Source organism: Varroa destructor, unplaced genomic scaffold, assembly GCF_002443255.2.
Source record: "Varroa destructor unplaced genomic scaffold, Vdes_3.0 BEIS01000003.1, whole genome shotgun sequence".
NCBI lineage: Eukaryota > Metazoa > Arthropoda > Arachnida > Mesostigmata > Varroidae > Varroa > Varroa destructor.
The window spans coordinates 24616447-24628056 of NW_019211456.1; the positions used below are offsets into that span (position 1 = coordinate 24616447).

Genomic DNA, 11610 nt, shown 5'->3' on the forward strand with positions numbered 1-11610 from the left:
TTTTATTGAAATAGTCGAACAACCAAGTAGTCAAAAGTTATAAACAAGTTTCTTCTTTTTTGTAGTTCTCAATAAACATGTGTCATGGCTCTTCATATTATGCAGGACCTTGTTGTATAGTTCTCTAGTCAGCATTAGAGCAGTGTGTTTTGATGCTTCTCGCACAGCAAGTTATTCGCCGGAAAATCGGGCTGCTCTTACTAGACGTGGATGTCAGCTGTCTGGCGGTCGATCATTTGCTGCAGGGATCGGTGACCAATTTGTGTTGCGCTAAGTATATTCAAACCACTGCGTTCGTAGATGGGACTGTGAATCCTTATGTACACTAATGCTACTTTGTATGTAATCTATTTCGGTAAGTGTACTTACCTCACTGTCGGCTGCTATATGAGCGATAGTTGATAAATACTAAAGAACTGCATTCGGATAGCGATTTTCAACCAGATCAACATTAACCCCAGTCCGCTATTTGTGTTTGATAGTTCCGATTAAACGGGTTGCCGATCATACGAAAGCGTGACCAAGTTATTGCCAGTCAAACGATATACCTATCTCGTATATAGTGATCACTGTGATTGCTGCATTTGTCTTTGTTTTTCGACTTCACTAGCAGTTCTCGTTAATGCTCTTACTTAAGATTTGCTTAAGTGTTCGTTTCATGAGAGATTCTAGAACGCAGAGCGTCACTTTAGTAGCTGCCGCGCCCAGGTTGAATGCTATAAACACTTATTTTCGTCCATGAAATAACAGCGGTTGCACTTTGTCTATGACAAATAAGTATTCCTTGTCGCTGCGTTATGGCATTTGTAAATTCGCTAACGCAACGAAAATCGTGCTTTCTCTGATTTATACATATATATGTATATATATGTATGTGGGTCCAAAAAATGTATTGCAGATGTGCAAAATGATTACCGTTCTGGTCGCTACACTGCTAATAACAGTGCGCTGTTAATTCACAAACTTCAACAGACTTGCAAATCGTCCAGTATCGTCGTTTTTCTGGCGTGAATTTTACTTTTATAATATAAAAGTTCAAAGCATCAGGTGTAAGGAACGTGCAGAATATTAAATAGAACTTTTTCATACCAGCTATATATTTTGAAGATACTCATCAAGATGTACTCTCGCATCACAATAATAATGTGCAGGCGGCCTAAAGCTACACTATCAAACAAGGTGTGACAAAATAACAACGTAAACGTTTTTGGAACGCCCTGGAAACATACTTTTTGGCCTATTGGTTCTGCATTTTATAGGTTTATCTTAACATCTGCGAAAAGATATGCAAGTAACAGTATTTTTGTGGCCATTGTTAGACGCGGCTATTTATATACTTCAGTGAGCTATTTCGGCGCCGCTACTGTTGTCTGAACGGGTCAACAGAGTTTTGACGAATGGGCGTTTGTCGTGTATTTGCATTAATCTGATAGATTATTGTTATGATTAACCTGAGTAAATGTGTTTGTGCTGCATCAAAGGCTTTCATACCGTTGCTTCTTCTAGTATGTAGTAATAACCTATTGAATACAATCTGAAAAATAGAGTTCGCGTTATTTAGCGGAACTACTGGGCTTATAAACCTGCATCACAACTTATAATAATTTAAATAAACTACATTTTGCAGAATGTTATATATAAAATATACCGCATTATCTCAGTTTAATTATATCGAGCTTTAATTGAAAGTAATTAAAACTATTTAGCCGTTCCGTGAGAGTCTGTCCTCTCTACTATATCAGATTCTTTTATTTTTGCACTGCAGTAACGCGTCTTGCTTACACTGTCACCGAAAATCTGACTCTGAGCGGATCTAATCATCTGCGGTTGGAAACGTCGGGCTCCAGATAGTGCCAGTACGTAGTTCATACACAGACGTTAACATGCTGCTTTCTCAGCTTTGTACGTAGCTTTTGAACAAGCGTTTCTATTAAGCTATTATTCCCTAATAACTGTTTGAGACTACCTGTAGGTTTTTGTTCTCCATTGGCTGTTCTTTGTTATACACGATGTAATATCTTTATCAACCTTCGTTTTGCTACAGTTGACGTATACGGGAAATTTTAGAATTTGGAATACGCTTTTTGCCGCTTATATTGCAAAACACACATTTTCTTTACACACGAATCAGAAAATTGTTGGAGGTGAGACCGCTTGCAGACAATAAAACGCTCATAGATCCTAAAGATTTTTTTGTCCCATAAAAAACTATGCAGCTTGAAAATCACGGACAAAATCAGAGGAACATCAACAATTAGTGGAACTCTAATAAAGAAAGGATATCCAAGTATCACACAAAAGACCGTAAATAAATGCTTGGCCTCCAATGTAAACGTCTAATTGTTTATACGGGTGACTGTGTCAATTTGGTTTCATGCGTGCGCCGTGTTCTAACATTAGCAGATGCAAGAGTAAGCCGCCAAAGGACGTCCGGCCTCACTTCTCCAACCAACCCGGCTAGCAAGAATGCATTTGCCTTTAACAAAAACTACAATTCAGCTTACCCCTTTAGCGGCTAACAATCAGCCATAGAGTAACCGCTGCCCACAAACAGATTTAGCAAATTTCGAAGTGCGGTACAAAGGAGTGCATGCCATCTGCTCGACGTTACAGCCATCGGCTGCACAAGCCTGCTTATCCCTTCGAAGACGTTGCGAGACTTCGTCGGGAATTTTTAGGAGGTCCTTTTCGAGGGCTTCTTGAAAACAATTGCGATGGGCGACGGATGGGCCTTGTTTGTCCTATCGAGCTCCATGTTCGTTGGGTGCTACCTCAGCGGATTGATACCCGTGTCAATGAAGTTGTCAGAAGACAAGATCAATGTCGTATCAATTCTTGGAGCAGGTTTGCTGGTCGGAACCGCGCTAACCGTCATCATACCTGAAGGTAACGCAGACACTTTCCGCAATAAAGACATGAGTCGTTATTGTTTTGTGCCTATTAGCTATTCACCTAACCTAGATTTCATCTTGTTGTGTGATTTTTCATCGTATCATGACTTTAGGCTTAAATTTGCCCGCTTGAATTGTATTTCAGGCGTATCAACGCTGTATTTGTCTCGTCTGGAAAAAGCGCATACCGACCACCATCAGGAAGTGGCTACTGAAGCTAGGCATTCAGGGCATCACCATGAAGCACATCATTTCGATGATCCTCACTCACTTATTGGAATCACACTTGTCAGTCTGAGTGCATGCCCGGTGTTTTAAAACTGCTTAGTTGATCAATTGATAAAGCCACATACGGATTGTTTTTATCGTCCTGAGTAAGGAGAACTCTATAGATAAACTTAAAGTATGCTAGTGTAGCTTCTTTCTAGAGTTAACTGTCATCTCGAAAATTTTTTTCCCATGAAATGTGTATGTTTGCCCATATTGTTTTCGCTTTATTTATTTAGCATTTTGTTCCTATTTAACATTTTTTTGTTGTCAATGTTCCATAGGTGATAGGTTTCGTGTTTATGCTATTAGTAGACCAGTGCAGTAAAAGAGGCAAGAGTTCCGAGGAGTTACTACCAACGGGACCGAATAAAACAGGCGCTATCAGCATTTGGAAAACACGCCCGGCAACGGCAACGCTTGGACTCGTAGTTCACGCAGCAGCTGACGGAATTGCCTTAGGTGCGCATCTGTGAGATATTTCTGTTTCATTCATTTTGCGTTTAGATTTAGCCTGAATACATTAAACAGTAAAAGGGTCAGCAACGGTGATTTGCAATGACACAGAAGTGCACTAGCAAAAGGTGTGTAAGGTTTGTTTTATTTAAAAATAACAATCAAGAAATAATAATAAACGATTCCACAGATTCTCTCGGCAAAATTAGTTTTCTACACACCTTTCTTTCATCAAGATATTCTTTGTCTATAAAGAGACGCTGAGTCTATATCGGTACTATTGGGAATTCCAAACAGTGATGCGTAATATTGTTTATTGATGTGGCATTTAACTAAGATAAATTTATAGACAATGTGTTAATTAATTTACTTTTTTATTCAGGAGCGGCTGCAACAACAACGCGTGCAGAAATTGAGATGATTGTTTTCCTTGCCATCATGTTGCACAAGGCGCCCGCTGCCTTCGCTCTCGTGTCATTTTTGCTTCATGAAGGCCTCGATCGTTCCACTATCAAGAAGCATCTCTTGCTATTCTCCGCAGCCGCACCGATACTTGCTATAACAACGTACTTTGGTATAAGTCAAAATACCAAGGTGAGATGGTGCTCTGCTTGAAACGAAGACACGGATTAAGGGGCCGTTGACAATTGTATTGTTAATCATGTATTGTAGTTTTTGGATTGATTACAGTATGTCGTTAACAATTTTTCTGTTAAACTTCTCAGGAGTCGATGGCTTCAATGAACGCTACCGGCATTGCTATGCTATTCAGTGCAGGGACATTCCTTTACGTGGCAACGGTGCATGTCCTCCCGGAACTGGCGGCTTCAAAAGGTAACGTGCTCGGCAATAAGCGACGCCGTTGTGTCTCACCAACAATTCAAAGACGGCCCTCATTTCTCGGAAAATACCTTGGGAGGTTCTACCGAAGTGAAAGCTATGATTGGAAGCTACTATCGGAAAATTCTGCTTTCCTTTCTGAAAGGCTACCCAATGTTCAAACAGTTATGGACCTACACGAAAGACTAGATCTTAGTGACGAGGGCAATGGTGAGAAGTCAATACCTAAACTGACTTATCGTGATGAGGCCGTACTATAGACAATTAGTTACGCAATTCGTTTGTAGATAGGCTGCGTTACAAGCTGAATAGGTCGACAGCCAACCTGATTCAAGAGTCAGTAAAATGTGCTTTTTTGTTTTACGAATTTGACCAGAATTTCAAGTCATTCTAATAATGCTAGCGAGTAACTTATAAAATAGTATGCTCTTCGAAGATATTCACTGGTACATTTGTCAGTTTTAACAAGATAGAGACCCATGAGAATTCAGTTATGAAACATCTGCCTACATATATTAGAATCGCATGTGAAGAGGTGTGAAGAGACCGGACATAATTATGATTGGAAACATTGGTATATTGTTGTGCACAAAAAAATTGTGAGCACATATTAAAATTGCGTCTATTCTGAAAAAATCTACCGAGAGCTCGACTCTGCTATTGACATTGTATTTTCGCTTTAGGTCCCTTTCGAGACATTTTTTTGTCGTAACACCATTGTTCACTTTTATTGGTTGATGAACACATTTTTTCCATAATGGGGCCCATTGTCTAAAAAAAAATGTAACGGCAGTACTGGCGGTAAAACGTACATGTATTTTAGAGAGCCAAAAAAATATTACTCCTATTACGCCGGTACGAAATGTCTTGCCAATACCGACAGTAAAGGCATATGCTAAATCTGAACGAGGACGTATAGTCTCTAAGTTGCTATAACATCAGAGCTAAAATTATTGTGTTTTCATTATTCATTACAGGAGGACACTCGCATCATCTGGCAGAATCATCAGACGCGTCGGGCTTTACACGGAAAGAGCTCGTTCTCTTAGTTCTTGGTGCAATGATGCCCAGTTTCCTCTCGTTCGGGCATCACCATTAAGTTCTGATTATATAATATTATATATATGAAAAGAAGAATTGTATGATTTGTCGCTGTTTACACAGTTAGCTCTTTACTGGAGTTTCAAGAGAAAACAGGTGATGTTGAATGAAGAACTCTAGGATTACGTGACCATGTACATAATAGTGTATCACTGCTTACTATAAACTGCAACGATGTGTGGTAGCGCATGAGCGAAAAAAATCCCTCACGTTCCTAACAGTACGTTTAGGGTTTTTTTTTTGTATTTACCAATGTGATTAAGAATGATGAGTGTCATGTAAATACTGAAATAAATGTGTTGCGTGTTGAACATTAATCAAGTTTAGTCTTATTTCACACCATATCCATGTAAAACGATGCCCATGCACTGCTAAGAAGTTATTGTCTGTTACAAACATTAAAAAAGGGAGCTTTAAATGTTTTAAGAAGAAAATTTTTCCCAAGGTTCACGAAGAGCTAACAAAATGAAAAAAGTTATATGGCGATAATTAAGTTTGTAACTATATATGCAGAAAAGAGCTTAGCAGGTCGTTTTACTCTTTTTAAAAGAGGTTATATCCGCATGTTGCCAAAAATAACCGTCACTGCGGCATATTTTAGAGGTGAAGAACTGCTTCCGCAGTTCTTCACCTCTAAAATATATATATTTATTAAAAGTAGGGTCTCTCAAAGAGTCCTTTCCTGTTCCTTCTTAACGGACCATATGTCATAGGTCCACCTTCAACTATCTTCTTATCATTTATTACATTCATATAAGAGTGTATTCAGCTGATGTACATACTATTATTTAAATATCATGTATATATACCCGTGTTAATAGAAATACACGCATTACTGCACTGCTGATAGGTCTTTTGAGTTTTGCCATGCAATAGAAATCAAGCTTTCAAGGAACGACGCGCATTACTCTCAAAAAAGAAAACGCACAATGCTCATCTATCAAATGATCTTCGATGACATCTTGACAACTAAGGTTCAAATTGATAACAGAAAGGGCCCGCATTGCTAACGGAGATTGTTGGTTCAAAGACTCAGGTCATGTGCAACAGGTATGCGAACTGACATATTCGTATTGGACTTTACTCATTACTAGGTGCCTCGGGGTTGTGAGGCACAACCATTTCAGTGGCAACTACGGCCATCTTTCTCATCAGTTTCGTTAAACCCTGTTCAAGCGAAGGTTAATTTTTTTGAGAAAAGAGCCCGTTCAGTTCAAAGTGACTGTGGCCAAAGGTTTTATGCCTCTGAGTGACGCTCTATTTTTTGCAACTGTTAAACGTTTTTAGTCGTGCCCGGACGATGTCTTACTAAACAACGAGTTACCTGCCCTCGATGTGCATAGTAGTAGTATGTAATGTGTTGTCTCGCAACGTGGCCGTCATGTTTTCGTTAGTTCCGGCAAAGACTTGACTCCGTTGGCCATGTGTATCTTTGTACTCATCTATAACATGGGTAGGCACGCGCATAGCGTTAACAAGCTTGGTTGTCGCAGCTAAGATGTCGTATTACTTTTCGCTATTTAGGCTGAACTGTTGAGTTAGCCGGTATGAGTATTAAGCTCCTTACATATTTTAGTTCTAAGCTTTATGTTCGATGTCATAAAAATGAATAAAGAGCCCAAAGAAGTACACTGAGCATATATCTAATCTGCAGCTCGCTTTGGATATGTTAAATACATGAATTACGGTAGGTGGGCCTACAGAATAAACACTAATTATGTATAAACTGTAATACCATTAAGTGAATATTACGGCTCCTAGGACAGTTATTGTGGTATGGTTGTATATTGTAAGGTAATACCTCTTTAGTAGGTCGGTTCGGATACCCGGGTTCCTGTACACGTTTTTCCCGAAAGTTATCGAACGAAAACAAAAATCTTAGTCCTTTTCGGTTTCCTGCATTGTGGTTGTCATAGCATGGCGATCATTATGATTTCCATTTGTACCATCTTTTTTATAAAACTTCTAGATTTTCGATATTTGACTGGGCATTTTCTTTCTTATTAAGCATTTGCCTATTTTATTTTTACAGTAAACCCTTGAACCGAACCGACGATTAAAAAAATCTGTTTAAAGCGTTTTTGTTTACGACTTCTATATAACTAATTAATACATAGAAACCATTATCCACAAAAGACCAATGACTAATCAAGAAGAAAATAATGTTAAGATTTTAGACTTTCAATATTACTTGATTATTATTATTATTATTATTACAGTGTTTGTGTCATTATGGATCATCAATGCTACCCTTGTACAACTATAAGTCTGCTGCGGGATTCATATATCGAAGCAATGACATGTAAAATACGAAAAAAATAATATTCTATCATATATATATATATATATATATATATATGAAAACTATTTCTTGCGCCCCCCCCTCTCTTTGAGTTGTAATTGTACAACGCCATTTGTCACGACGTTGTAGAATGCCAAGGAATTGTTATCCTTGACGAAGATACCATCGTACACAAGTTTCTGTTTTCCCGGCGGCATGCCTGTCAGCTCCTGGATGCGAGACTTGAGCGCACTGAACGTCTCTCTCAACGGCACGCTTATCGTGGCCATTTGCCCAGTTAACCGCCATTCCGTTTTGTCCGCCATGTTGGGTACAGCGATGCGTACCGCGACAACATCTGAAGGCTGACTTCTCAAAAATTCTTCCTCCGGGATGAGCTGATCTTCCGTCTTGGTCTTCTTCGAAGCGGGCTCGTCGCCTGGTGGCGCCTCCATCGGCTCTATTGCTGCGCCGGGCGGAGGCGGTGGTGGAATAGGAGCCGTTACAGGTGGTGGAACCGGAGGGAGAACCGGGACAAATGGTGGTGGTGCCTGCGGCGGTAGAACGGGCATCATTAGCGGTGCAGCTGGAGCCATCATTAGAGGTGGTGGTACCCCGCTCAACATTGGGGGTGGAGGTCGAGACATCATCATTTGAGGTGGCGCTGGAGCTAACACCTGCTGCGGAGGAGGTGGCGGTCGATGGGGTGGTCGCGGCGGTGCAGGTAGCCGGTGGTGGGATGGTCGAGGTTGATGCGACACTTGCGGTAGCGGACGTGGCGGTCCTGTCGGGGCCGGTGGAGCCGCTTGCCGGGGTGAAGAACCCGCCGTAGGCTTGGCGGGACCAATCTTTTCCTTGTCGTCATCGGCTACCAAACCCTTCATTTTGTGAATTTGTTGAATTTGCTGCTCGACAGTGATATTGGCGCGTGCCTGACGCGCCACAGCCTCGGCACTAGCAGAGTGACCGTCCCAGATGGGCTTTTCTGGTTGGCGTTCTTCTTCCTCTTCGCCAACTCGCATACCGATTCCGGTCTCTTCCTGTCCGAAAATATCGGTACGCCGCTCGGCGAAGTGTTTAAGCGAGTTTTCGATAGACGAGCCTTGTGCAAACACCTCCTCCTGAGCCATCTTCTCTTGCATCTGCTTGTCACGCTGTTCCACCCAACGTGGATCGAGCAGCCCAATCCGCATATGCTCCTCCATCTTGTCAGCGGGCACACGTTCGCCAGTGATAGGTGATATGAGGAATTTTGGTCCGATGGATACCGGCGTCGGTCGCTTCTGTTGTGGGTTAAAATTCTTGACGACAACTTTATCTGGTACGGGGGGCATCGGAGGTGGTGGCACGAACTCCGCAGCCTTCGAAGTTTCTGGTGCGGGTGGAAGTGGTGGCGCTGCAGTGGCAGAGGTGCTTGGAGCTGAAGCCGGCGCTGGCTGCTTCTTCGCTGCATCCTCATCCTCGTCTGAATCGACCTCCATCTCGACATCGATTTCTTCATTCTCTAGACGCTGTTGCAATAGCGCACGTGTACCAACCTCTTGAGGTGTGGTCGGCGGCGGGAAATTGCCCTGTTCGTTCGGCATGTAATCTACTGTCTCCACAATAGTAAAGTCATGCCAGTCAATCTGCGCGTACTGGACCCTTTCGCGTTCCTCGTCTTCCTCACGTTTCCTCCGCTCGGATTCCTGAAGTTTTACCCACTCAACGCGATAGCGAACATCAGAAAGTACTTTCTCAGGGTTTTTCGATCGTTGTTCGAGCTCCGCATCGAGACCACTGTCTGGAATCAGGATTTTGGTATACTGCTCCACCAACTTACGAAAATAGGGAAAAAGGGAATGCTGAGGCCGTAGAAAATCAAACTGGAAGTTTCGTTGCTCGCGATTCATAAGGTTCGTTTGGAAGTTCTTTCCATTTCGAGCGACAAACTGCGCGGTAAGCTTGACGATGTCCAATTCCATTGCAGATATAGACGGAGGATCAACGATAAATTCATGTTCTCTGGGAGGCTCTTTAGGCACAACCTTTGGCTCGGCTATCTTCGTAACTTCCGGTCTTTGTAGAACAATAGGTCTAGGAGGGGCAGGCTGCACTACAGGCGCCGGGGGAGGTGGTTCTTCCGGACCTTTACCTTCTTTAAGTTCTTTCACCTGCGAAAGAAAATAAGTTATTACATGTTATAACTAATTACCAGATTATTTAAATATATGATAATCAACATAAATTAAGAGACTCTACATAACGAAATTCCCATAAAGTTTTCTCTATAAAAATAATAGGAGGAATGTAGCTATCTACATTATGTATCCGTACCTATATAATCAGTTCATATTTTAGTTTAGATTGAACCCACAATAGGCTCTGCGGACCTAACGATTCACTTATTTAATATTTCTTTTGGACCGATTATTGAACGTAGTGTATATGTACGATATATGTATATATTCAAACTCTGGTATAAGAATTAGGTCATTGCCCATTCAGCATCTGAGATACCACAAAAAGTAGTAATAACTTGTTTGGGCTGTTTGAGCACTTGAATATTCTACGACTAAATTACAGCCTGTGAAATCTATCAATTGATATGAAAGGTCAGGCAAGATGCTTTTTGTTTAGGCTATTATTATTTACTCGAGATTAAATTAAAAATAATGTAAAATAGATCCAAAAAAAAATGTCTGTTCAATTGAGACAAAGATATAAAACAGTTTTTTTTTGTTTGCCTGTAATCTCAAAGTTCAATCAACATCTGTACGTAACGCTAATTTATTACTAATAGATGCGTAGCTTTTATAAAACACAAGAACGATGCACTATGGACATTTATTTGTCGTATTCAATATTTATATATAACCTTTAGCAATACAATAACTTCTAAACAGCTTTGCGTTTTGGCTGCAACGACTCCAGCTCACAAACAGTAAGCAGTACTCACTTTGTGTTCATAGTACGCGTGGTACGGATCGCCGGGATTGAGAAAGTTAAACTTTGCATTGTTAATTTCATTTTGACGAATTCGCGCTTCAAAGTCGGGTCCATTTCGTGCAACGAAACCGGCTGTCTTATCAACGATGTTACGCAGTTCCGGAGGCGGGTAAATGATACCGATTGTAGGCACTTTGTACGACTCGAGCTGGTCCTGGGGGTTGTTTTCTGATATAGGTGGCATCTTGACCAGCTGTGGGTTCCGTAGACGACTGTCACAGTGTAAAATTAATACACCTAATTAAATATTCTTCGATTTCAATGACAAAGTCCACTTCATCGCACAGTAGTGGTTTCAATCAAACCCTACCACTGCAACGCCGGGTTCTAACAATAATAAACAACATTCTCAGGACACACAAAACAACAAAGAAACATTTTAGAAAGCGAGTGCATGAATGGATGAATGCATTTCGTGGACCAAATCTTGCCCGCGAAGATATGAATTTTCTAAAAATTGAACACAATTAGTGAGGCAATGTGCGCACAATGGGGTTAACTGTTAATGGGGTTAACAATACAGTTGTAATGTTTTTATATAGTCCATTTTGTTTTTCTATTGCTTGCCAACCATATTGAAGGCTTTCCTTGAAAATGCACTGTATAAAACTGCCCATACAGCCTATATACTCACGTCTCACAAAATTCATAACAGCAGAACTTCAGAAAAATTAACTTTAAATGTAGTGCCTCAAGGAAATCTCCGTGGTGCGTTTAAAATATTCTCAGGCATTTTATGCTTCTAATTAGCGGTTTGTTTAATTATTGGTTTATAACAGCTGAATC

General features: G+C 40.8%; 2 protein-coding genes across 8 annotated transcripts; one reads left to right on the forward strand and one right to left on the reverse strand.

Annotated features, from left to right (window-relative positions):
* Positions 1–177: 177 nt before the first annotated feature.
* Positions 178–5872, forward strand: Zip102B (Zinc/iron regulated transporter-related protein 102B). Of its 7 annotated transcripts, none has more exons than XM_086985176.1 (8): positions 178–355; positions 1766–1902; positions 2401–2886; positions 3037–3179; positions 3443–3620; positions 3997–4208; positions 4340–4448; positions 5432–5872. In XM_086985176.1, exons 3-8 carry the CDS (start codon positions 2715–2717, stop codon positions 5551–5553), a joined length of 936 nt encoding a protein of 311 aa, XP_086841302.1. In that variant the 5' UTR covers positions 178–355; positions 1766–1902; positions 2401–2714; the 3' UTR covers positions 5554–5872. The 7 variants fall into 7 exon arrangements, with proteins under 7 accessions (XP_086841302.1, XP_022655727.1, XP_086841301.1 ...); XM_022799992.2 differs by having other exon boundaries at positions 1766–1856; XM_086985175.1 differs by having other exon boundaries at positions 1766–1856; positions 2404–2886.
* A 1848-nt stretch (positions 5873–7720) lies between these two features.
* Sf3a1 (splicing factor 3a subunit 1) lies at positions 7721–11210 on the reverse strand. The gene is made up of 2 exons (XM_022799976.2): positions 10775–11210; positions 7721–9989 (listed from the first exon to the last, which is right to left on the reverse strand). Exons 1-2 carry the CDS (start codon positions 11006–11008, stop codon positions 7920–7922), a joined length of 2304 nt encoding a protein of 767 aa, XP_022655711.1. The 5' UTR covers positions 11009–11210; the 3' UTR covers positions 7721–7919.
* Between the last annotated feature and the right edge of the window lie 400 nt (positions 11211–11610).

Bases quoted from the DNA above. Each gene is read 5' to 3' on its own strand.
- Zip102B (XM_086985176.1), top strand. From the start codon at position 2,715: ATGGGCGACGGATGGGCCTTGTTTGTCCTATCGAGCTCCATGTTCGTT. The intron at 2,887-3,036 runs GTAACGCAGACA...ATTGTATTTCAG, and splicing joins AACCGTCATCATACCTGAAG to GCGTATCAACGCTGTATTTG. The intron at 3,621-3,996 runs GTGCGCATCTGT...TTTTTTATTCAG, and splicing joins AGCTGACGGAATTGCCTTAG to GAGCGGCTGCAACAACAACG.
- Sf3a1 (XM_022799976.2), bottom strand. From the start codon at position 11,008: ATGCCACCTATATCAGAAAACAACCCCCAGGACCAGCTCGAGTCGTAC. The intron at 9,990-10,774 runs GTGAGTACTGCT...TTTCTTTCGCAG, and splicing joins ACGCGTACTATGAACACAAA to GTGAAAGAACTTAAAGAAGG.